Source organism: Leucoraja erinacea, chromosome 11 (genome assembly GCF_028641065.1).
Source record: "Leucoraja erinacea ecotype New England chromosome 11, Leri_hhj_1, whole genome shotgun sequence".
Classification (NCBI taxonomy): domain Eukaryota; kingdom Metazoa; phylum Chordata; class Chondrichthyes; order Rajiformes; family Rajidae; genus Leucoraja; species Leucoraja erinaceus.
Genome location: NC_073387.1, coordinates 40,785,688 through 40,812,113, shown reverse-complemented (window position 1 = coordinate 40,812,113; position 26,426 = coordinate 40,785,688). Strand labels below are relative to the sequence as shown.

The 26,426-nt window shown below is 41.7% G+C and overlaps 1 protein-coding gene across 1 annotated transcript in view; it reads left to right on the top strand.

Annotated features, from left to right (window-relative positions):
* The first annotated feature begins 4,009 nt into the window (after positions 1–4,009).
* Positions 4,010–26,426, top strand: part of LOC129701709 (glutamate receptor ionotropic, delta-2-like) — a 448,180-nt gene continuing 425,763 nt past the window's right edge. Inside the window, exon 1 of the mRNA XM_055643077.1 lies at positions 4,010–7,628. Coding sequence (XP_055499052.1) covers positions 7,544–7,628 — 85 coding nt within the window. The 5' untranslated portion in view covers positions 4,010–7,543. The remainder of the gene's footprint in view (positions 7,629–26,426) is intronic.

Sequence of the window (26,426 nt, the reverse complement as noted above, 5' to 3'; positions counted from 1 at the left end):
CCTTTTGTAACGGACCCATCTCTTGAAAGAGCTTGCATTAAACACCTTCAATACCACTTCCCGCATTCAATCCTTTGAGCACGTTTTAATATCCTATGCCTGTGGCACACTTTCCCATCACTCTCACTTCAAAGTATTCCAATCAAATTTATTTCCTCACTACACAGTGAGATGACCCAGCTGGCCATAAGCAACATCTCCTGTGATGTGTGATTTTTTTTTCATGCTGTCTGAATTCCTTTTGATATAATTTGCCACCCAATCTTCCTCTAAGGGGAAAAGAACCATTTGAATATCACTACAAGAATATGACATTTGAGATGTTGGGAGCCAAGAGTCTTTAATGTTCAATGATAGATATCCTACAATTGATTGCATGCTTCTTTATCAGATTGCAGCCAGAAGCTACTCCAGCAGTGGTACTTTTCCCAACACAGAATGAGAATTTTCTGCAACAGAGCTCACCTCACCTAAGTTCATATCTTAGTCCATCTGGTGTTGAAACTATTATTTGTAGACTTGATTATTCAGTGGTCTGCAGCAAATCTAATTTATTTCATTCTCATCAACAGTTCATTCTGTACCTTTCTTTTTCTACTTGATGATTTCCCTCTCAGCATCTTTTATGGAACAAATGTTTAACTAATTGAACACATTTCTCCCAAACTGCTGTCTTTGGCAGCTCCCTTCCAATCCTACACCATATTCTACTGGGCATTAACGTCCACATTTTGCGTAAGATAGACATTAAAAGCTGGAGTAACTCAGCAGTTCAGGCTGCATCTCTGGAGAAAATAAATAGGTGACTTCCCAGGTCAAGACCTGAAAAAAGGTCTTGACCTGTAAGGTCACCTATTCCTTTCCTCCAGAGATGCTGCCTGACCCCCTGAGTTACTCCAGCTTTTTATGTCTATCTTTGGATTAAACCAGCATCTGCAATGCCTTCCTGGCTCTGTCCTGGGGGTGGATGGATTCACTGTAGATGGTCTTGGAGAGGAGGATGCTCCTCAAACTGCAGAGCATCTTGGACAATACAGCTCACCCCCTCCATGACACACTGGTCAACCTGAGGAGCACCTTCAACAACAGATTGGGTCCACCAAGGTGCAGAAAGAACGCCACAGGAGATCCTTTTTACGTGTGGCTATCAAACCGTAAAACGACTCCCCCTTCTGTCATGGGGTAGACTGACCCCTTCCCCTTTCCCCCCCCCCCCCCCCCCCCCCCCCCCCCCCCCCCCAACTGCTGCAAACACTGTAACGTTCTATCATATTGTGCTCATTATGCGTATGTTGGTTTCTGGTTGCTGTAATTGAATTTCCCATGATTTGCTTATCATTATCTCTGTCTATCTTGGAAATCCCCACATTTTTTAACTCTGGAAACTTAACCACTCACTTTTCCCTTTTGTCATGCATTAACAGTCATCTCAACAACTGCTTTAGCATTTTGTGTTGAAATTTCTTCTTTAAACCATTTTCTCATGCGCATTGTCATCTTTTTCTTCTGTAAACTCAAAACATTGAACACGTTGTTAGATTCAGATTCAACTTTAATTGTCATTGTCAGTGTACAGTACAGAGACAAGGAAATGCAGTTAGCATCTCCCTGGAAGAGCGACATAGAATATGATTTCAATAAATAAATCTATTTACATGCATACAGTCATAGTGTTTTTCCTGTGGGAGGAGTGTCCCGGCGGGAGGGTGGGGGGACGGGGTACATTGTTGAGTAGTTTGACAGCCGCGGGGAAGAAGTTGTTCCTGGACCTGCTGGTCCGGCAACAGAGAGACCTGTAGCGCTTCCCGGATGGTAGGAGGGTAAACAGTCCATGGTTCGGGTGAGAGCAGTCCTTGGCGATGCTGAGCGCCCTTCGCAGACAACGTTTACTTTGGACAGACTCAATGGAGGGGAGCGAGGAACCAGTGATGCGTTGGGCAGTTTTCACCACCCTCTGCAGTGCTTTCCGGTCGGAGACAGAGCAGTTGCCATACCATACTGTGATACAGTTGGTAAGGATGCTCTCGATGGTGCAGCGGTAGAAGTTCACCATAATCTGAGGAGACAGATGGACCATCTTCAGTCTCCTCAGGAAGAAGAGACGCTGGTGAGCCTTCTTGACCAGAGTTGAGGTATTGTGGGTCCAAGAGAGGTCATCGGAGATGTTGACCCCCAGGAACCTGAAGCTGGAAACACGTTCCACCTCCGTCCCGTTGATGTGGGTGGGGGTGTGCGTGCCGCCCCTAGACTTCCTGAAGTCTACAATGAGCTTCTTGGAGTTAAGGGCCAGGTTGTTGTCAGCGCACCATGCTCCTCCCTATAGGCCGACTCATCGTTGTTGCTGATGAGGCCAATCACCGTTCTATCATCTACATACTTGATGTTGGTGTTAGTACCATGTACAGCTGTGCAGTCATAGGTGAAGAGGGAGTAGAGGAGGGGGCTCCTCTATTAGTCATTCATATTCGTGCTTTCATTGTCTTAGCGTTAATTTGTTTTTCTTATGCATCCATGAATACTCTGAAGAGATTTTTCCATGTTATATACAATTTGTTATTAATATCAATTTTGCAGCAATGAGAGGCAGCTGCCATACAATTGATTGTGGTTAGATTCTCTCAATTTTTCCTCCTATTCCTTGCTGAATTGGATTTACAACAAACTCTGATACTTATATGCAACTGGATTATCTGACAAAACAAAGACACACAGATTTAGATTTGACACCACCACACCTTTTTCGCACATTGCAAGGAGAAAAATGAAGGCAATCCGATAGAGTGGGAGAATAAGTAATACATCACAAAAATAAGCCCTTCAGCCGACTGTGTCAATGTCACTATATATATATATATATATATATATATATATATACATTGACACAGTCGGCGGAAGGGCTTATTTTGTGATATATTACTTATATATATATATATAAATCCTGTATTAATCCCTTTAATAAAAAAAACTAACTTTCTTGCTAATAACCTGCAGTATTTACCATTCACTTTAACACTCACTTTAACACTTCACTGGAATTTAGAAGGATGAGGGGGTTCTTATAGAAACATATAAAATTATAAGGACTGGTCAAGCTAGATGCAGGGAAAAAAACTCCCAATGCTGGGGGAGTCCACAAGCAGGGTCCACAGTCTATGAATAAAGGGGGGGGGGTCATTTAAAACTGAGATGAGAAAAAACGTTTTCACCCAGAGAATTATGAATTTGTGGAATTCTCTGCCACAGATGGCAGTGGAGGTCAATTCACTGGATGCATTTAAAAGAGAGCTATGGGCCTGTCCCACTTACGTGACTTTTTAGGCAAGTGCAGGAGACTGCGCTCGCCACATGTTCACTGATGGACTCTGGTGAGTCTCCTTCATGGTCGAGAGGAGTTCCCGCATTCTGAGAACTAGTCGCAGCCTCAGTTTGGTTGCCACAAATTTTTCAACATGTTGAAATTGGAGAAAATCATGGAGAAAATCGATAATCCTGTAGTCGTAGGTGCAGTAGTAGTGGCGTCTCCATGTGATTATGGGTAATCGTAGGTAGTTTTAGTTAATCACCTTTGCTGACCGGTCATCTTCATTGGCTCAATGTGGGGAAAAAAACGTAACCAGGAGTTTTCAGAACCAAGGATGACTGACTGGTAATGTTAAATGTCCGCTGAACTTCACAGCTGTGTATCTCTAGCTTATTAAAAGTTGTGTGGCTTCTGAAAAGTTGCCTCCACTCCTCCCCCCCCCCCCCCCCCCCCCCCCCCCCTTCTTCAGGATTTACCATACACCGTGCTAGCCATCTCAATTACAGCGCCAACCTTCCTGTCATAGTTTCACCTTGGATTTGTACTGTGTGAATTTCAGACAGAGCTCTCCCACTTGCACTGGCCCCCGCTTTTGCAATATTTTTGTGTGTTCCACTCTGATAGTCGCCATTCCAGTTCCTGGTTTTTCAGGTGACTGCCGGCAACTTGACAGTCGCTGGCAGTCCGCTGAAAAATCGCCTAAGTAGGACAGGCCCATTAGATAAAACTTTTGGTGCCAGCAGAATCAAGGGGTATGGGGAGAAAGCAGGCAGTGTTACTGATTGTGGATGATCAGCCATGATCACAATGAATGGTGGTGCTGGCTCAAAGGGCCGAATGGCCTCCTCCTGCACCTATTTTCTATGTTGCTATGCAAGCAATGTGCAGTGGTCAACCAGCTCATTGATCGCGTTTGTTTGGTATACGGAAGGAAACTGGTGCTCCCAGAAGCAAACCTCATGGTCTTAATGTGTAAGCTCCGTAAGACAGCAATTGAGGTCGGGATTGAAGCCGGCTCTGCCAGCTTTACCATTGTGCTGCCAATCTCAATCAACATTTAGTTTTGTTTAGTTTACAGATACAGCACGGAAACAGGCCCTTTGGGGTACCATATCCGCACTGACCAATGGTCCCCACACTATCCACCACACTAATAACACTATCCTATGCCAGGGACAATTTATACAAGCCAATTAACCTACACCTGTAGGTCTTTGGAGTGTGGGAGGAGACCAAAGATCTCGGATAAAAAAAAAACGCGGTCATGGGGAGAATGTACAAACTCCATACAGACAGCACCCATTGTCGGGATCAAACCCGGGTCTCCAGTGCTGCAAACACTGTAAGGCCACAACTCTACTGCTGCCCCATCATGGTCGCCCTGTAAATATTCTTATCAGTGGAAAAATAAGGCTAATAAATATGCTTTAGACTATCCAGAGAAGATGCAAGAAAAGTCCATATAACTTTGTAAACTAAAAATGTGGTCAGATTGTGCAAGCTGCCTTAAAATATTGTTAGTTTTCAATTTTCATGCTTATAAAGCTTGCAATTGCCATTTTTTCTCTTGCTATAAATAATATACCTACTGATAACCACCTCAAATACATGAAGATAAGAGGACCTTTATTGGCTCATGGACATCAAATAAAGGATCTGATTAATATAGAGAGCTCAATGTTGATTAACCTGCAAAAGGCCATTCCATTGTTTTTTACAAATGTTTTCATGATATCTATATTTCTATGAACTTTTCGAATGTAGTTCATTACTATGTTTGAGATGAACGCATACAAGCATTTATTATAAATCTCATAGAATCAAGTTGTACAGCATGGAAATTGACCCATCACCCACACCAGTGCCTCTACCCATCTATGATAATATCATAGTAACAGTACCCATCTATGGCTTGCCTATTAAACTCACTGTCTAAATGCCTCTAAAATGTACCAATTGCATATGATTCCACTGCTCCGTGCAAAAATAAATACCCCTAAGATCCCTTTTTAAATCTCTTAACTTTCATGCCCTCTTGTTTTTGATACCCCTGACACATTTCTACATGTTTGCTGGAGGAGTAGAGGTCTTAGCAGTGATGGGACTGCAGACCACATTCACCTACTCGCAAACAATCTGGACTAAATGTTCTCCCCCATCTCTGCATCCCTCCTGTGCTGTCGCCTCTTTCATTATATATAGCCACCTATAATTCATTATTTGTCATAGAGTCATTCAGTGTGGAAACCGGCTCCTCGCCTCAACTTGCCCACACCGGCCAACATGTCCCACAGCTACACTGGTCCCACCTGCCCACATTTGGCCCAAATCCATCCAAACCTGTACTATCCATGTACCCATCTGTTTTTTACACAAAGGTATAGTTCCTGCCTCAACTATCTCATCTGGCAGCTGTTCCATACATTTCATTTGCGTAGTAGAAGCATACTGGAACTCCTTACCTATCTCTTCCTATCAACCTCCACCCTCCCTGTATCCACCTATCACTCGCCAGGCTTTGCCCTGCCCCTTCTCTCTTCAAACGTTCACCCTTCCCTTTCCCAATCGATCTGAGGAAGGGTCTATCCACATTATCCAGGGATACTGCTTGACTCTCCGAGTTACTCCAGTGCTTTGTATCTTTTTTCTATAACATTAACCTCACTGCCATATTTAGATTATTAATAGACGTCGGGTTCTTGTGACCAAGACCTGAAGCTTTATGACGATGCCTCAATAATACTTAAGGAATTCGCGAGCCATAATTCTACAAGACACGAACTCTATTTATCTCAACTTTCTTACAATTCATAAGATATCATGTGATAGGAGCAGAATTCATATGTAAAGCAAATGTGGGTAGATTCAGATCAGTCCCTTGAATGTGCAAATGGGCACGGACATCTGCTGATTATTATGCACTGCAGAAATGGAATCAAAGGTTAGTGTTATTCGTTCTTCATTGCTGCCTTAATGGAAGTTTTAGAGGCAGTATTGCTAACAAGTTATTAATAGAAGATCGTATTTACCTCTCAGCTTGGATATCTCCCTCTATCTTGTGAGTTGTCACACCGAATTACTTTGGGGGAATGGTTTCTTGCCTGCCAACTCCATGCAAAAGACTAATAGTGAATTAATTATCTTTCATTTAGTTGAACAGTGTGTTCAGGTGACGTCATGGGAGGGAAGATCAAAAGAGCAGCCTCGGCTATTGATCCGACCCCATTAGTGCGGGAGAAGATAACCCTCAGTTGCTAAGTTTGTTGCTGCCTATTTTAATTAGCGTGCCTGCGTCCCCAGAAACCGAGTTGCGATCGCGAACTTACACCAGACCTCTCTCGTTGTTTCTGATCGCTTTGGTCTGTTTTCAATTTGAGCTGTAACTCACCCAAGTGGGAGGATACACCAAACGCACGAATACCGGCGTCTTTTGGGGATTAAGCGGCCACCAAAGCATAGCAGGCTCTCGCTGTTCGCTTTGACTGCTGTTAACAACCCATGACGAGTTAGATGAACCCGGCATTTTTCAGCGTGTCCCTATTCCGGAGAATGCTGCAGAACGTCGATTTCCCTAACGCAAATTGAAGACATTACCAGCCAGTGCCTCCCATGGCTGTGCGTGTGTATACGCGAGCGGTCTGCCTCCCCGTGTTTTTTTGACCGCTTTTAAAGCCGTGTTGCGATACAATTACTGGAGGAGATAGAAGTGAGCTCGCACCTCCGTTGCCTTGTCAATACCAAGCTCCTTTGGAACTGCTGGCACCGACGCCCAGCGCAAGAGAGGCGAATGACTCCCGCAGACGGTCTACAACAACTGGAGATTGTACAGTTTCACCGCTCTCTGCCTTCTTGGGTGTCATGGATGTTTCGCCGCTGACTGTGACATTGAGTCGCTGGCGGGCACTTTTACGGCAAAATAGATTTTAATTGCAGCACCAAGAGCAGCGAGCGGGGAAGTAGCTCGTTGAATTCTCGTTGAACCGCGCAGGTTTCAGCTGTAGTTTGGGTTTATCTGGTCGTTCACTTGGCGTTTGGAAGAGTGGAACCGAGGGACACGTTGATGTGCATGTTAGTGAACGCAAATGCAAGCAAAGTTGGCGAAGTGGCTTGCCAAGTGGGAAGCGGTCAGTTTCAATAGAGACGCTTTAATCTGACGGTAAATTTGGATCGCCAGACTCCGCTTTCGCGTAATGTGCTTCATGCAGTGGATATCGGCTGTCTTCAGCTGACAGTGTGTAGGAGATGGAAGTTTTCGCCGCTCTGTTTGTGTCCATCGCCTGGATCTTATGTGCCGACACCGTAGCGAGCGATTCTATAATTCATATAGGTAAGGCAACGCTGTGTGTTTGTCTCTCTTTAATGGTGGTGAACCGATCTCTCCACAAGTACAATGAGCTTTATTTTAAATCGTGTGTTTGCAGCAGCCCAAGCTCAAAAACTAACTGTTTTTAACACGTCGCTTCTGCACAAAAATAAAATATAATTTTGCTTGAGTGAGAGTTATTTACAACACACAATCAACGTGCGATGTAATTAAGATTTCTACTTGATAGCTGCCGTGTGGAGTTGTTGGCGTTGGGTTAAAGAATGGTCCAAGTTAGTATTTGTAAAATCTAGCTACCGTTACATAGTATCTATGTACAAAATGCGGTCACTCGGATTTTGTGGCTATACACTGAAGTATTGGGAAACCCCCTCTGAACACAACACGCTTCCGTAACGTTGTGCATAAGCTCTCGCCATCCACGGCACAGCTGGAAAATAGAATAAAGATGCAAGTTGGAAAATAAAATAATGTTACCGTGGCTTGTACTAATTGCCCAAGGTGAACGGGGCCTTGCGCTTTTTAAATGGGTTCTCGATAGTCAATTGCTCAGCATGTAAAGAGCTACAAAAACTGACCCAACGCCCCCGTCAAGTACATTACAAGTGTCAGTCGTGCAAGAACATTTTGTCGGAAAGCAAAGAGTTATCTGGGGGGGGGGATAAAATCGAGAGAGATTGTAGAGGTCTGACGCAGCCGTATTCCGCAGAGATGGTCATATATTTACACTGGGTAAAGTCGGGGCAGGTCGGTGCATTGGAAGTCTGCTGTTTTCGTGAATGCAGGCAATTCAATGCGAGCCCAGCGGGACTGCAGGGGGTTCAACCCTTCGCAACGCGAGAGAAGGGATCGGATAGCTTTCTGCTTTGCTCGTTTATTCAAAAGGATATATATCTATGGATGCTATTGCTGATACCCGGGTCAGGCACTACCCGTGACAACGGTGCTGGCGAACTGCTTTCCTTGCTCAGCTCAGCGAGTTGCAGATATCCTGGCTTCATTCGAGCTGTCGGGGAGCGCAGGGACCGTGACTCCGCCACCGTGAAGGAACAGCGGTCGATTTCCAAGTTGGGTGGGGGGTGAGGGCGAGGGACGCGGGGTGTGATTTGCCGCTGATGGCGTTCCCCTTGCGCCTAGTGCCCCTTTCTGTTTCTCTGGTGTAGTTTGTAGCCTGGGAAGTGCTGTGGAGGGCGCTTACTCTGAGTTGCGTCTAATGCATTCTGTGGAAGATGCTGCTGCAATGCGAGTGCTAACATCATATTCCCAGAGTGGTTAACAAACAACTAATGTATAACAACACAGGCTCAATGGGCCGAACTGTCTCCTGTAACCCGTTGTATGAAATGATACTAAATAAGTAACATAAAACACAGTATCCCGATTTATATATATTTTTTCATCTGTCCATCAAGGTCTAAAATCAGAAACAATAAACTGCAGATGCTGGTTAACACACAAAAGAGCACAAAGTGCTGGAGGAACTTGGCACGTCAGACAGTATCTCTGGAGAACACGGCTAGGTCATGTTTTGGGTCGAGACCCTTCTTCACTCCACTGGAAACTATTCAGTTTCTCCAGAGATGCTGGCTGATCCTCTGAGTCACTCTAGTACTTTTGTCCTGTAAAGTCTAATAACAGGTCTTAAAGAACTGTTTTTAAAAAGCACCTGTTTAAGACAGAGATCAGTGAATTGGAACTGTCCAATCATAGTCAAAGAGTGTTACAGTGTGGAATCAGGCACTTTGGCCCAACTTGTCCACACCTGCCAACAATGTCCCAGCTACACTAGTCCCACTTGCCTGCACTTGATCTATATCCCTCCAAACCTGTCCTATCCTTGTACCTGTCTAACTGTTTCTTAAATGATGGAATAGTCCCAGCCTCAACTACCTCCTCTGGCAGCTTGTTCCATTCACCTACCACCTTTTGTGTGAAAAAGTGACCCTTGGATTCCTATTAAATCTTTCCCCCTTCACCTTGAACCTATGTCCTCTGGTCCTTGATTCCCCTACTCTGGGCAAGAGACTGTGCATCTATCTGATCTATTCCTCTCATGATTTTGTACATCTCTCACCCCTCATGCTCCTGCACTCCATGGGATAGAAACCCAGCCTACTCAACCACTCCCTATAGCTCACACCCTCTAGTCCTGGCAACACCTTGTAAATCTTTTCTGAACCCTTTCAAGCTTGACAATATCATTCCTATAACATGGTGCCCAGAACTCAACACAATATTCTAAATGCGGTCTCACCAATGTCTTATACAACTGCAACATGACCTCCAAATGTTTATACTCAATAGTCTGACCGATGAAGGCCAAAGTGCCAAAAGCCTTTTTGACCACTTTATCCACCTGCGACTCGACCTTCAAGGAACCATGCACCTGTACTGCTAGATCCCGCTGCTCTACAACACTACCCAGAGGCCTACCATTTACCTCCGCCCACCTGGCCATTCAATCCAGATCCTGCTGCAATCTTTCACAACCATGTTCACTATCTGCAAAACCACTCACTTTTGTATCATCAGTGAACTTGCTAATCTTGCCCTGTGTGTTCTTATCCAAATCATTGATGTAGATGACAAACAGTAATGGGCCCAGCCCCGAACTCTGAGGCACACCACTAGTCACAGGCCTCCTTGTCTGAGAAGCAACCTTCCACCATCACCTTGTCGAACGCCTTACTGAAATCCATGTACACAACATCTGCAGCTCCGCCCTCATCGACCTTTGTGTTCACGTCTTCCAAAAAATTAATCAGATTTGTGAGACATTACCTCCCACATACAAAACCATGCTGACTATCCCCAATCAGACCTTGCCAATCCAAATGCCTGTGTAACCTGTCCCTCAGAATACTCTTCAGTAACTTTTCATCTACAGATGTTATGGTCACCGGCCTATGGTTCCTAGCATTTTACATGCAGCCCTTCTTAAAAAGAGGCACAACTTTTGCTACCCTCCACTCTTCCGGCACCTCTCCTGTATTTAAGGATGATTTGTAAATTTGAGAATGGCTTCAATTTTGATCATATGATGGTGGGAAGATGTTATGATGAAGAAAAGATCACCAGGAAACCAGCTAACATTGATTGAAATGCAACTATATTCAGCCAAGTTGAGTTTGGTGAACTACTGGTTCAATGGAATTCTTCCTTGCATCAGCATCATGGGCACATTATACATAATTGTTCATCCCAGTTTGGCAAAAAAATAAATCAGGGAAGGTAGTGCATCTGTGGGTAACAAGGGAAATCAGGGATAGTATCAAAACATAAGATGAAGCATACAATTAGCCAGAAAAAGCAGCCTACCAGAGGACTGGGAGAAATCCAGTCCAGCAGAGGAGGACAAAGGGCTTAATTAGGAAAGGGAAAATAGATTATGAAAGAAAACTGGCAGGGAACATAAAATCTGTCTGCAAAAGTTTTTTTTAGATATGTGAAGAGGAAAAGATTAGTTAGAACAAATGTAGGTCCATTGCAGTCAGAAACGGGTGAATTGATCATGGGGAACAAAGACATGGCAGACCAATAGCCACAGCTCTCCATGCTGCACTGTCTCACCTGGAGCAGCGGGGGAGCTACGTGCGGATGCTCTTTGTGGACTACAGCTCTGCTTTTAATACTATCCTTCCCCACAAACTGGTGGACAAACTGGGGGACTTGGGACTTCCACACTCCACCTGTACGTGGATAAATAGCTTCCTGTCGGGTCGAAGCCAGAGAGTCAGAGTGGGCCATCACACATCCACGGCCCTCAGCCTCAGTACCGGCTCTCCACAGGGCTGCGTACTGAGCCCCCTGCTCTACACCATCTACACGCATGACTGCACCCCCGCCCACCACAGCAACACCATTGTCAAATTTGCGGATGACCTACAGGGTGGGAGATCTCCGCGGGGGACGAGTACGCCTACCGAGATGAGGTGGAGCAGCTGACAGTGTGGTGCGAAGAAAATAACCTGCTCCTCAACACCTCAAAGACGAAGGATGTAATAATAGACTTCAGGAAAAACAAAACGGACATGGTACCACTGACCATCAGAGGGGACTGTGTAGAGAGGGTGGCGGAGTAGTTCCTGGGATCCACATTGAGGAGGACCGGACGTGGAGCGTGACCACCACTACGCTGCTGAAAAAGGTCCAGCAGAGACTGCACTTCCTGCGGGTGCTCAGGAAGAACAACATCACTCAGAGGCTGCTGCTGTCCTTTTATCGGTGCTCCATTGAGAGCATACTAACATACTGTGTATGCGTGTGGTAAAGCTGCACATCAGAGGAAAGCGTCCAGAGGGCCATTGACAACGCCCAGAGGATTGTCGGCTGCCCTCTCCTTACCTTGGAGGACCTACACAGTTCCCGCTGCAATAAAAAAACCCAGAATATAATAAATGTCTGACCGGACACTCCCTGTTTGAACTGTTGCCGTCAGGCAGACGGTACAGTGAAAGGACAAGGACAAATAGACTAAAAAAATATTTACCCCAATAAAAGTACTAAATGTGGCCGCCAAGGAACGCAGGGGCGATACAGACTAAGGGACTGTGGTAACAGTGAAATCGACAGAAGGAGGATGGTTGGTGTGTATGCGTGCTTTGTCATTATTTGCTTATCTTTATTATTTTACCGTGGATGTTTCGTTAGCTTTAGAAATGTTTGAATGCTGCACTGACTGGCTGACATTTTAAATTTTGTTGTACATGGCCCATGTTACAATGACAATAAAGAAACTATTCTATTCTATTCTATTCAATTGAATAACTACTTTGGTTCTGTCTTCACTAAGGAAGACATAAATAATCTGCCGGAAATAGCAGGGGACTGAGGGTCAAATGAGATGGAGGAACTGAGTGAAATCTAGGTTAGCCGGGAAGTGGTGTTGGGTAAATTGAATGGATTAAAGGCTGATAAATCCTCAGGGCCAGATAGGCTGCATCCCAGAGTACTTAAGGAAGTAGCCGTAGAAATAGTGGATGCATTAGTGATCATTTTTCAAAACTCTTTAGTTTCTGGAGTAGTTCCTGAGGATTGGAGGGTAGCTGATGTAACCCCACTTTTTAAAAAGGGAGAGAGAGAAAATGGGGAATTACAGACCTGTTAATCTAACATCGGTAGTGGGGAAACTGCTAGAGTCAGTTTAAGGATAAGGGGGGAATCTTTTTCTTTTAAAGATGGGATAGCAGAACATTTGAAAAGTGGTGAAATCATTGGACAAAGTCAGCATGGATTTATGAAAGGTAAATCATGTCTGACGAATCTTATAGAATTTTTCGAGGATGTAACTAGTAGAGTGGATAATGGAGAACCAGTGGATGTGTTATATCTCGACTTTCAGAAGGCTTTCGACAAGGTCCCACATAAGAGATTAGTATACAAACGCAAAGCACACGGTATTGGGGGTTCAGTATTGATGTGGATAGAGAACTGGCTGGCAGACAGGAAGCAAAGAGTAGGAGTAAACGGGTACTTTTCACAATGGCAGGCTGTGGCTAGTGGGGTACCGCAAGACTCAGTGGTGGGACCCCAGCTATTTACAATATATATTAATGATTTGGACGAGGGAATTGAATGCAACTTCTCCAAGTTTGCGGATGTCACGAAGCTGGGGGTCAGTGTTAGCTGTAAGGAGGATGCTAGGAGGCTGCAAGGTGACTTGGATAGGCTGGGTGAGTGGGCAAATGCATGGCAGATGCAGTATAATGTGGATAAATGTGAGGTTATCCACTTTGGTGGCAAAAACAGGAAAGTAGACAATTATCTGAATGGTGGCTGATTAGGAAAGGGGAGATGCAACGAGACCTGGGTGTCATGGTACACCAGTCATTGAAAGTAGGCATGCTACATCCCCCCCCCCCCCCCCCCCCCCCCCCCCCCCCTCTCCCCACACTTATTTTTTTTTTCGTTTTGTTTATCTTATTGTGGATGTGTACGTATGCGAGTGTTGTTTGTCCCCGTTTGGTCCCGACCTGATTCGGGTGGATCGAGGGTGGGTAAGGGTAAGGGTTTTGAGGGTCGTTTACATACTGTTGTATAATTATGTCCTGACTATCACTGTCTGTTATCATTGTATGTATGCAAATTACTGTGAAATTCAAAAATTAAAATAAAAATATTTAAATTAGAAAGTAGGCATGCAGGTACAGCAGGCAGTGAGGAAAGCGAATGGTATGTTAGTATTCATAGCAAAAGGATTCGAGTATAGGAGCTGGGAGGTTTTACTGCAGTTGTACAGGGTCTTGGTGAGACCACACATGGAGTATTCCGTACAGTTTTGGTCTCCTAATCTGAGGAAATACATTCTTGCCATGGAGGGAGTACAGAGAAGGTTCACCAGACTGATTCCTGGGATGTCAGGACTTTCATATGAAGAAAGACTGGATAGACTCGGCTTGTACTCGCTAGAATTTAGAAGATTGAGGGGGGATCTTATAGAAACTTACAAAATTCTTAAGGGGTTGGACAGGCTAGATGCAGGAAGGTTGTTCCCAATGTTGGGGAAGTCCAGCACAGGGGGTCACAGTTTAAGGATAAGGGGGAAATCTTTTTCTTTTTCACACAGAGAGTGGTGAATCTCTGGAACTCTCTGCCACAGAGGGTAGTTGAGGCCAGTTCATTGGCTATATTTAAGAGGGAGTTAGATGTGGCCCTTGTGGCTAAGGGGATCAGGGGGTATGGAGAGAAGGCAGGTACAGGATACTGAGTTGGATGATCAGACATGAATATATTGAATGGTGGTGCAGGCTCGAAGGACCAAATGGCCTACTCCTGCACCTATTTTCAATGTTTCTGTGTTTCTATAAATTACACAAATTCTACAAGACAGTGAAAAGAAAGACTGAGGGGAAAAAAACCCAAAATGGGCTTTCTATTGTGAACATTACTGTGCCACAATCTTTTGTTATATAAGTATTCTAAAAATAATTAGAGAGTAAATAAACTAGTGACAGAGGCAAAAGTGAGAAAATGACGTGCACTAGCAATTAAAGGGACGTTAGCCCAGTTTGCTTAATGCATGCGACTGTAATAGAGGAAAAGCAACACATAGGAAAGAGAAGGTAGATACAAAATGCTGAAGTAACTCAGTGGGACAGGCATCATCTCTGGAGAGAAGGAATGGGTGACTTTTTGGGTCAAGTCCCTTCTTCAGACTGATCCGTCTAAAGATGAGCAATTCATAAAAGGATGTCTGACTTGTGCAAGGGGTGGCTGACACTGATTGCTATCAACTCTATTGAATTGTAACTGACAAAAAGCAGATAAAGAAAGAAATACATTGAGTTTGGTGTGTGAGTATGTTGGTTCAATAGCACGGTAGCTGTGCTGATGATCAAAGATACATGACTCTATCTGCACCAGTTGTGCAACAGTAGAGTTGCTGTGCTTGCAGTGCCAGAGAGACGGGTTCAATCCTGATTACGGGCGCCTGCTGCACGGAGTTTGTAGGTTCTCTCTGTGACCTGCGTGGGCTTTTTCCGGTCTCCTCCCACACTCCAAAGATGTACAGGTTTGTAGGCTTGGTATAATTGTAAATTGTCCCGAGTGTGTGTAGGGTAGTGCAAGTGTTCGGGCAACGTTAGTTGGTGCGGATTTGGTGTTTCCGCATGTATCTCTAAACTAAACTAAACGAGTTGCTATTTGCATTTTTGATCTTTTGTCTTAAAAGTCTACTGGCAAGATGTACCCATAAATGAAAATGAAGTTATCTGTTGTCGTAAAGTAAAAAAACAACTGTTTACTGATGTCCTTTGGGGAAAGGAACACATTGTTCTTGCCCATTCTAATCTGTACACAACTCCAGTCTGCTGCAAGAAGTGCATGGGCTTGGCCAATTAAACTTTATTTTAAGGAAGTGAGTGATGATTATAATTATTAGCTATGCTGATAACAGCTACATTACACCAATGAATGGAAATTACTAGAAATACTCACAAGATTATTCAGCACCTGTCAAGAGAGAAGCAGCTAATGTTTGAAAACCAGCATCTGCAGTTCCTTCCTACACATAATGTTTGAGGATGATGACTTCTCATCAGAACTGATGATGAAAGGCCATCCTTGCTGATGAATGGTCATTAATCGGAACCATTAACTGTGTCTCTCTTCATGAATGCTGCTGATCAACCGAAAAATTCAAGTTATTTCTATTTCTATTTATTTTGGATTCCTTGTACTTGAGGTGGCAAGTGTTGGAGAAAACGGGTTCAATGAAGTTAGAAAGAATTGCAACACAAAATGACACGAGTGGTAAAAAGCAGGAATTATATTTCTAAGTTGAAAAATTGTACAATTTTAAGTATGCAAGTTTTTTTTTCTGCTGACTATACTAAATTTCTAAATCAAAAAGTTATACAATTATAAGCCTGCAAGTTAGATTTTACTGCTAACTATGGCTTTTTAAACATCTATTCCGATGGCCTGAGAGAATATAGGACTGTATTGTCACAATGTTGTGCCATTTGTTTCCCAGAAACGTTTACATGGCATGATCTATAAATTGGATTGGCTTCATTCCTTCTCCCCCAAAATAGCCCATTCACGGTTGAACATATTGCCTATCTGTCAAATATGCAAGTCAGGCATCTCACCAGAAATAATTGCTATCTCCCTAGCCTACTTTGGTAAGTTGAAACTTATTGATTATAAATAAGGTTCATTGTGATTTATAAGATACTTGTGGGAAGGTTGGAATCATTTCTGGGAGCCATTTTTGAGGTAATTGGTAAGGCTGAAAATATTTCTTGGAATGGGATCAGGGAGCAGTTTACCTTGAGTAGTTGTTCTATTTCGGAGTAGAGAAAGTTCCAAGGAGATTTGATAGAAATGTGCAAAATCATGAATGGTTGTGCAGTTTTGTTTACTTGTCCCATTTCCAAGGGCAGATGGGTCATCAATCATAGGATTTCTCTACATAAAATGATAGGTAGAACAACCTGAGATGAAATAAGGATTTCCTGTCATCATGTGGATTGTTGTGAACTAGAATGTATTGTCTATAACACTGTTGAAAGCAGATTCAATTGCCTTTTTCTAAAAGTAATTGGATGTATACTTGAAAGGGAAAAATAAATTGTGAAAAAGGGTCAGGCAGGATAGTCTTCTGTGGTCTGTCAGAGTGGTTCTATGATGATAAAAGGCTCCAATTTGATTATTTATTCATGTTTCTGGAGAATGAGAATTTTTATGAACGATCATATTGCAGATTCCGAACTTGCTCTCTTGTATGCTGTTAATGGGAACAAATATCAGAAGATAGTTTAAGCATTTTGCTGTATTATTATAGATTGAAGAATGCACAGATGGATGGGCTTTTCTCTTCTCGTGCACCGTTTGCTACTTTGAAAGACAGGAACACCATGTCGTGAGTCTGTACCAACTAATGCAGGAACCACTGAAATGATTTATCACAGCTGTCATAACTTTATAGGTGTAGAAACAAGGCAGTGAGATGGTGCTGGTGTACATACCATATTTTAAAACAATTAAATGATTCAGCACATTATATATTATCTCCAGGTTGCACTTCATGCAACGTCTGAAAATCAATAGTTTTGCAGGTTAGAATTTTGTGCGTGGGTGCGACAGCACGCCCTCCTACTGATGGACTCCAAATGTCATCCATTGAAACAGAGGGGTTTACAGCTGAACTGTGACAAGAAAGCGATAGCTCACATCTGTCCTGTTATCTTCAGGGCATCCATGGTAGAATGCAACATGTGCGATCAGAATAATCTGTCACCAGTAAGTAGGTAATTGTGTCTTTCGAGTGTATTATTCAGATTGATGAATATTTGGCTGTTCCTTCGATTCATTTAATACGCAAGTTAAGTGTCAGAATTAAATAGTTTGGTTCAAGATCAACACAACAATGCCTGGCAGTTATTCATAGGCATCTGATACATTACAAAGGCATGCAAAATGTTGATGCGATTAGCTTGTGGCATTAAACCACCCCCAGTACTTTGAAGGATCATTTCTCATCTCAGCCTAAACCACTGTTTTATAAAGTTTGTTTTGCTATTGTTTTACATCCTGTGAAAGCTGAAACCCCTTCATTTTAATGAATTAATTAATTAATTAATTAATTGCCAGAATGAATCAATTTGGGGTGGCACAGTTGATACAGCTGCTGCTGCAAAGCTCCAGTGACCCAAGTTCAATCCTGACTTCTGGTGGTGTCTGTATGTAGTTTGCCCATTCTCTCCATGACCCGACCAGATTCCTCTGGGTGGTCTGGATTTGTACATAGCTAAAGGTCATAAGTGATAGGAGAAGAAATAGGTTGATCTATCTCTCCCTCCTAGCCCCATTCTCCTGCCTTCTCACCATAAGCCCTGACACCCGTACTAGTCAATAATCTATCTATCTCTGCCTTAAAAATATCCATTGATGGTCTCCACAGCCTTCTTTGGCAAGGAATTCCACAGATTCACCACCCTCTGAATAAAGAAATTCCTCCTCGTCTTCCTAAAGGAAAGTCCTTCAATTCTGAGGCTATAACCTCCGATCCTGGACTCTTCTACCAGTGGAAACATTCTCTCCACATCCATTCTATCCAAGCCTTTCATAATCAGTAAAATTGAATGAGTTTCCCCCTCATCCTTCAAAACACCAGCGGGTAGAGGCCCAATGCCATCAAATTCTCACCATATGTTAACCCACTCATTCCTGGGATAATTCTTGTAAACCTCGTCTGGACCCTCTCCAGAGCCAGCACACCCTTCCTCAGATATGGGGCACAAAATTGCTCACAATACTCCATATGCAGATTCACTAGCGTCTTCTAGAGCCTCAGCATGACATTCCTGATTTTGTATTCTAGTCCTCTTGAAATAAATGCTTATCTGGGTTTGCTAGGTCAATTGGCTATAGTCAATCTCTGCTGTTGCATACATGAGTGGTACAATCTGGATGATAGGTGATGGGAATGTGGTAAGAATAATATGGCTCTGGCCAGAATTAGTCTGAAAAGGGTGTTTGATGATCAACGTCATTCAGTCTGTTCCACTCCTCTGCCTCTCATACTCTTGTTCCTTGCAGCTATTTATCAACTCCATTTTGAATTGAATTGCCTCTAATACTATTCTTGGCAATGCGGTTCTGGTTTTAACCACCCTTCAGCCCATCAGGTCTGTGCTGACCATCCTCCAACCGTTTACACTAATCTGATATCAATCTTTTTTTATTCTCCACACATTCTTTCCAACTCTTCGATCCATCCTCACCAGCCCTAGTTTAAATCATTTGCTTGCACAACTGGGGCAGTGTACATTGTACAATCAACCTACCATTCCACACGTCTTTGGGATGTGGGAGAAAACTGGAGCAGCCAGATAAAGCCCTCATGGTCACAGAGAGAACGTACAAACTCCACATAGACGATACCCACATGAATGAATTGAACCTGCGTTTCTGGCACTGTGAGTCGGTGGCTTAATTAATTGCACCACTGTGCCACCCATTGTAATATTGGCTCCGGTATCAATCTGGAAATTAGGCAGAAGTGTGACAGGCTTTGTACAAAGTTATGGGGCTCAAGTTTACCTACAGACTAAATCAGTCAAATTTGCTGTCATAAACTGCAAAATAAATCGATGAAAACTATACACAGTACTTTTCTTGATCAATATTTGGAGGAATTGACTAGAGAAAAGGATTTTTTGGAACTTGTTTTGTACAGTGAGAAAATATTTGATTGATCATTCTATTGTAAAATAAGTCTTTGAGAGTGACCATAACAGTATTGGATTTTACATTGTGTTTGGAGGTGAGCAAATTGAATGCAAGATTATGATCTTAAATCTAAACAAATACAACCATGTTGGCATGAGAGGAGAGTTTGGTATGGTTGACTGGGAGAATATATTGAAATGTATGACAGTGGATAGACAATGGTTGGTGTTTAAAGAAACATTGCATTAAAAAATATTCCTTTAACACACATAAACCCTAAAGGAAATGCAGTTCACTTGTGGCTAATGTATTAAATTAAATGTTGTTTAATCCAAGGAAGAAGCTTTTTAATGTGTCCAGAAATAGCAGCAGGGCTCGGGATTGGTAGCAGTTTAGAACCCAGCTGAGGAGGACTGAGAAATTGATAAAGAAAGGCAAGATAGTGAAAGCAGATTGCCAAGAAACATTAAAATTAACTAAGAGATTTTCAAGGTTTAGTAATAGGTATATGTCAACAAGAAAAAGTGTTGGTCCTTTTCAGGCAGACACAGGAGAATTTATAATGGTAGAACAAGTAATAAGAAATGGGGAATAAGTAAATGTATGTTAATTAAAAGTCTATTATATCTGTACATTAAGCAATTACCTGTATTTTATGTGTCTTCATAGAAGAATACACATAAAACCAGCCAGCTATAATGGCAAATCGAGGAGAATGAATAGTTAGAAGAATTTAGTATGTCAAATGCTACAAAAGACATTAGTGAGTTTGAAAGCTGATAAATTCCAAGGATCCATTGACTGACATCAGAGAGCCTTGAAAGAAGCTTTAAAGATGTTGGGTAGCCTAGTTATCATTTTGCAGACATTTGCAGATTCAGGATTTGTTCCCGTGAATTGGAAGGTGTTGAACATGACATTGTATAATACAGAAAGAGAGAGAAAAAACAGGGAACTGGCAACCTGTTAGATGAATGTCAATGGTTTAGAATATCCTCATTGTATACCGTACCTCCAGGTTATGCATCACCATTAAATTTGGAAAATGCGCCCTGAACACCCAATTTTAAGTAATTAAAACACATTAAGAAACACATTAGGCAAAATGGTAGATCTAGTACCAATCTGTGGGGAATTCCACTGTACATTTCCCACCAGCCCAAGAAACAATCTTTTATTTATGTTATTTATTTTGCATTACTTTTCTGCACAACTGCTTTTCTTTCATGAAATTTGAAATACAAAGGATTACATGAATTTTAAAAACAATTTGTGATTAATATCAGAAGAGTGGGCTGTGGCATGCTAATCATTATGAAGATACAGCTGACAGTTCAAATTACACCATATCAAATACATAGGTGTAGTGCCAGGTTGTCGCAGAGGGAGACATTCTCAAAACAATGACTGATAATAATAAATCGTAACTGATGTTCCATTCCTGAAGGGAAGAAAAAATAAAGTTAACAGCAAGGAATGTCATACAAAGTGTAATGTAATACATAGTGCAATGGCATGTGAGAAATTAAGACAACTTTGCAGAATGCAGTTTAGAATTTAAGTTGGATAATTATTTAGGAGGTGCTTTTGTGCAGTGAGCAAATGTATTGTCTTGTTTAGGAAGTAACTGCAGATGCTGGTTTAAACCGAAGATAGACACAAAAAGCTGGAGTAACTCAGCAAGCCAGGCAGCAACTCTGGAGAGAAGGAATGGGTGAAGTTTTGGGTCAAGACTCTTCTTCTTGACTTTTCAGTTCTGGGAACATAACTCAAATCTGGTCTGGATTGAAATATTGGAAATGTGCAGTATCTTATGAAAGTTTATGCTGATTTAATTATGTTAAACAAGATATGGGCTGATAACACTAAAGTTATCATAACGACTACCTGAGATCCAGTTGCTAAATGAAGGATAGCTAATTGGAAAATTAAATAGGGATGGTATTTGGAACATACTTTTACATTAGGAAAGCAAATTGGTTAGCTTGGTGTACTTCACTAAGCAGATGCCTGCGCTTAGCTTGAATATTTCATGATAGAAATCTCTTAATTGAGATTTCTTGTTTTGAAGCAAAAAAAAAGACTGCAGGTCAGGCAGCATCTGTGGAGGGAAACGGACAGCTGATTTTTTGGATTGAGACCTTTCTTCTTGACTGTTGTTAGTAGATTTTCCTTTAAATTCCTTTTCAGTTGAACTGGCAGATGATCGACCCCAACAATCAAAGGAAATTATTTAAATGTCAATAAATGTGCAACTCGTTTCACTGATGTTTTAAATTGGTATCTGCATCATTTGTAAGAAATATCCACAACTTTCATCATTAACATAGTAATTTGACAATCAGTGTATCATATCTATGTAAGAGTACTTTTAAGACTGAGTATACTGTTGGATGACCTTGATATTTTTTGTAATGGACACTGCTGTTAGGTGTGAGTTAACGCCTTCAATAAAAGGTGTTTTGTTGATAGCTTTCCCTCTGTTTGTTTGCTTGTGCAAGAAGCAATTAAAAAAAAAAGTCTACAGATAGTATATTGGTGTTGAGTTTGGAATGTTGCTGCTCAGAGGCGGAGCAGTACTGTAATCCAGTGTGAAGGGAATATAATAGAGTAGTGGATGTATCTATGTCAGTGAGCATATGTGCTATAAGCAGACTTGGCCTTGTCTATAGAATAAGAGGAGATCGTATTGTTGAGGTCCCAGGGGCAATCTCTGAGAGTCATAGATTTGGAGTGGGGATGATTCACTTATTTGAAAGTATGGGTCAAGTCAAGAGTGTTTAATTGTCAGAAGTACCAGGAGCCGAACAATGATTTTTTTTTCCCTTGCTGCAGCTTTATTGACCCATTAATGTAACAACACACAAACAGATACACACTTATCTATAATACAATAAATTAATCAGTAATAATACATAACCAGACCATAATAAATCATAACCATATTCCTAGTGTGATCAAAACATAGTCCATAATTGATGATAGTTGCTCAGATTGTATTAGTGTTGTGCAAAGTTCAAAATCCTGATAAATGAAAGAACACAGTGCTGAATTAACTTGCCAGATCAGGTAGCATCCCTGAAGAACGTGGATAGGTGACGTTTTAGGTCGAGATCCTCCTGCAAGAGCCTGATGATCGGTGGGAAGAAGCTGTCCCTGAACCTGGAGGTCACAGTTAGGCACATGTCTATTTTGCTATAGGTCAGTAAAGAGACTGGTATTGCATCATGCAGTAAAGTAAAGAGGTTGAAGAATAAACCTTCAAGGGAAAAAATGTAACAAACTTATTAGATAATTAGACTAGGGAGAAGTGTCCCAGGGGAAAGGAACAACCTTTCTCAGAGTCCAGAGATAAATGTAAGACAGGCCATTATTTATAGCCTTAGTCAAACGCATCACTTGAACGGTGAATTGCCCATCTGAGGATAATGAGAAGATTAACCTCAATGGCAGACAGGACAGGGGATGAGTCAGGATTCTGAGAGAAAGGGAGTTTAGAAAGTATAAAGACAATAGCCATGCCAATCTTCTAATCTACAAACACGACAATAAACAAAAAAGCTCAGAATGAGGTGCTGTACATTGATTTAGTCTGGCTGGGGTGACACTGATGGAGAGGACGAGGCAGCATAGATTCTTAGAGCTCCATGTCTACAAGATTCTTACTATCTACAGTTTTGTTGAATGGACTGAATCATGCACAGATTGAGTTGGATGCTTTGAGAGCAAACTGCATTAAAATGACTCCCAAAGCCCTCAAGATCCTCTGAAGGATTTTGCAGCAAATATGGAGATATTAATGTCGGTCAAATTCATCTAGTAAGAGTGCAACTGGACAGAAAACAATCAAGTCAGAATTGAAAGTCTTGGCGACAATCCAGAAAAAAAAAATGTCAGAGAAGATGATTTTATGACTATGAAAGTGTCAGCAGGGAAAGAAAACTGAGTCAGGAAGACAGCACAAAGTGAAAGGAATCCAGGAGCACTAATATGGAGGAGGTTTTAATATATAACCACCAAGGAGGTTGCAACTAAGTTAGTGGCATTCAAATGGTGGTTCATCTGGAAAAAGTGCAAAGAAGAGGATGTTGCCAGGACTCGAGGGCCTGAGTTATTGGGAGAGGTTGAGCAAGCTAGGACTTTATTCCTTGGAGACGAGGAGGATGAGGGGGTGATCTTATAGAGTTGTATAAAATCATGAGGGGAATAGATGGGGTAAATGCACAGAATCTGTTGCCCAAAGTTGGGGAATCAAGAAACTGTTTAAGGTCAGAGGAGAAAATATTTAATAGGAACCCGAGGAACAACTTTTTCCATGTTGGGTACCTGGAACAAGCTGCCAAAAGAGGTAATTGAGACAGAAACTATAACAACATTTAGAAGACGTTTGGATAGGTAAATGGATAGGAAATGTTTAGAGGGATAAGGGCCACACATTGTCAGGTGGGACAAGCAAAGATGAGGCATCTTGGTCGGCATGGACAAGTTGAGCCCAAAGGCCTGTTTCAGTGCTGTATGATGCTGTCTATGATTCTCTAAATTCATTGAGTACTTTTAATGACTGGATTTATACCTTGTAGCTAAAAAAACACAAGTGGTGGAGTAACTCGGTGGATCAGGCAGCATTTCTGGAGAACATAGATTGGCGACAATTCAAGTCGGGACCTTTCTTCAGACTGGTCCCAATCCAAACATCTGAAGAACTGTTCCAAACCGGAATAATGCCAAGTTCTCCAGATAATCTACCTGACTGAGTTACTTGAGCAAATTGTGGTTTTTGCTTAAGGTTGCAGCATCTATAGTTCCTTTTGCCTACTTCTTTCTTTCTGTATTTGGTTTTGAGGACTGTTTAGTGTATACAGATAACACCAAGAAGATTGTAATCTGGGATCTGTAATATAATTTGTTTAAAGTAATGAATATGTACTATGTTATAGCTACAATTGCAGAAACAAATATGAGAGCAGATGTGTATGAGGCCTATCTGGAGAAGTAATTCACTAGAATTACTATTGCTTAGATTAGAGATTTAGCAAACTCCAAGATCACTGTGCCCTGAAGTGGTCAATGAACAAAAAAGCCAAAGATTGAGTGAATTCACTGTTGAGCCCTCATGTGCACAGTATGATTTAGCTTAAGCAATGTTAAAATGGTCTTTATATTCCATTTCACCAAATTTAACATGCCCAACATTTCTGGGTGTATATGTAATAAATGCATGGAGAATTTGCATCTGACGTAACAATTCAATTGTATTAAAAATGTTATTGCAAAAAAAGTGTTACGAAGTAGACTTTCTAAGCTGAAATTCTCCTTTCTGAATATTTGGAAATAGCACTCATGTCCCCTTCTGCCTCTCAAGTAATTAGAGGCCCCACTGAGTATTGACTGCTGTGCTGCCTGTTTAAAAGCAGCAGGTTGATATCACTCGAGGTTCATGTTGCCTGAAATAGGAATCGAAAAACTGAGAGAAGGCAAGGGGCTTTGAAATCAAGACTTGTCTGCACAGAGAGTGGTAAGTCCACACCACAGGTATGGACGTCCCCACTATCAATTGGATCTATAGGAGGCACTGTCTCAAAGAGACGGGCAATATCATCAAAGAACCATGTCACTGACACAATTTTCTCTGTGGATAAATGCTCCCAGTCAAATAAGCAGTCTCAATTAATTTTAAGTTTTGCACGTCATTGCTATGCCTTCACAAACTCGATCAGATCACATCAAACTGCATTCCCGTTTAGTTCACAAAAATTAAAAAACAAATATGTAGTGAAAAAAAAACTATGAATCTTCCTTAAAGGGAAAATAGCAGAAGGGGGTGAATATAAATGCCAATCTACTATGAACAACTATTATGCACACATCTCATTATAACTATGGAAGTTAATCAAAATCTTCTCTATAAATCAAACAAATTATGATTATGTCTAGACCTGATGGACTTATCTGCCACCTCTCCTAGAGAGGTTCAGATCAGTTTTATTTGCATAGATGGCATTAATATGCATCACATATTAGGCCACTTTTTTTCATAGCATTTTTGGAGAAAATACATGCTTTTAAATAAATAGTAAACCGTCGTGTACACTAATTTAAATATGAAAGATTAAACTATCAGTGAGTTGGTTAACATTAACATTGCTTCCATTAACATTGTTTATTCATTGTTGAAAGATAAATCTCATTACTTCATAAGGGTATTGGCAAACATATATTGATTCGGAACAAAATACAGGTAGTTCTGCTATAATCAAAAGTTCGAAAGCAATAAGCTTACTTGTGACTGCAAGTTCCCTTATTCATCACTAGTGTCGTAGCTAATTTGGTTTACAGAAACTTATTGTAATTACGAAAATCAGCGAATAGCTTGGACAGAGAAAAATAGGGAATGGCTTGGGCAAAACAACAGGCTATTACATGCTTCCTACAGTAACACAATTAATTAGAGGTAGTAAGCATTTTAGAGTGGATGAGCACTCTAGTTCTTAAGGCATTTGTAATTAAAGGAATGTATGTCAATGTATCAACAATGGGTTTGAGCAAATGGCCATAATGCTTGGTAATGGATGAATGGGACATGGCATGTAATCTAAATAATAATATTTAACAGTATTTAAGTGCACCATATCCATTTTGTCAATGGACAGCGAGTGATTAAAAAAAATGGAGTTGCAGTCAGGCTAAGGCAAATTTGCAAGGTTAGACATTTTTTCTTAAACTATCCCACAAGACTGCCTTACGTAGGGCATTTAACGTGTGAATGAGTTCACCCCACAGATAAGCAGATTAGCATGGTCATTATTGCACAAAGACAATCAGCCTGAGGATTGGGAAACGTTTAGAGAGAAACAAAAGGTCACCAAGTGATGGAGTAGCTCAGCAGGTCAGGCAGCAAATTTGGTGAACATGGATAGGCAAAGTTTTGGGTCGAGCCTATTTCTACATTCTGAGGTTTACAGTAATAGGGCCAGGCAGAGGCAAATTAATTAAAGGACATTCTTTTAGGAAGAAGATGAGGAGGAATTTCTTTAGTTAGAGGGTGGTGAATCTGTGGTATTCTTTGCCGCAGAAGGCTGCGGAGGTAAAGTCTGTGGATATATTTAAGGCAGAGATAGATCGATT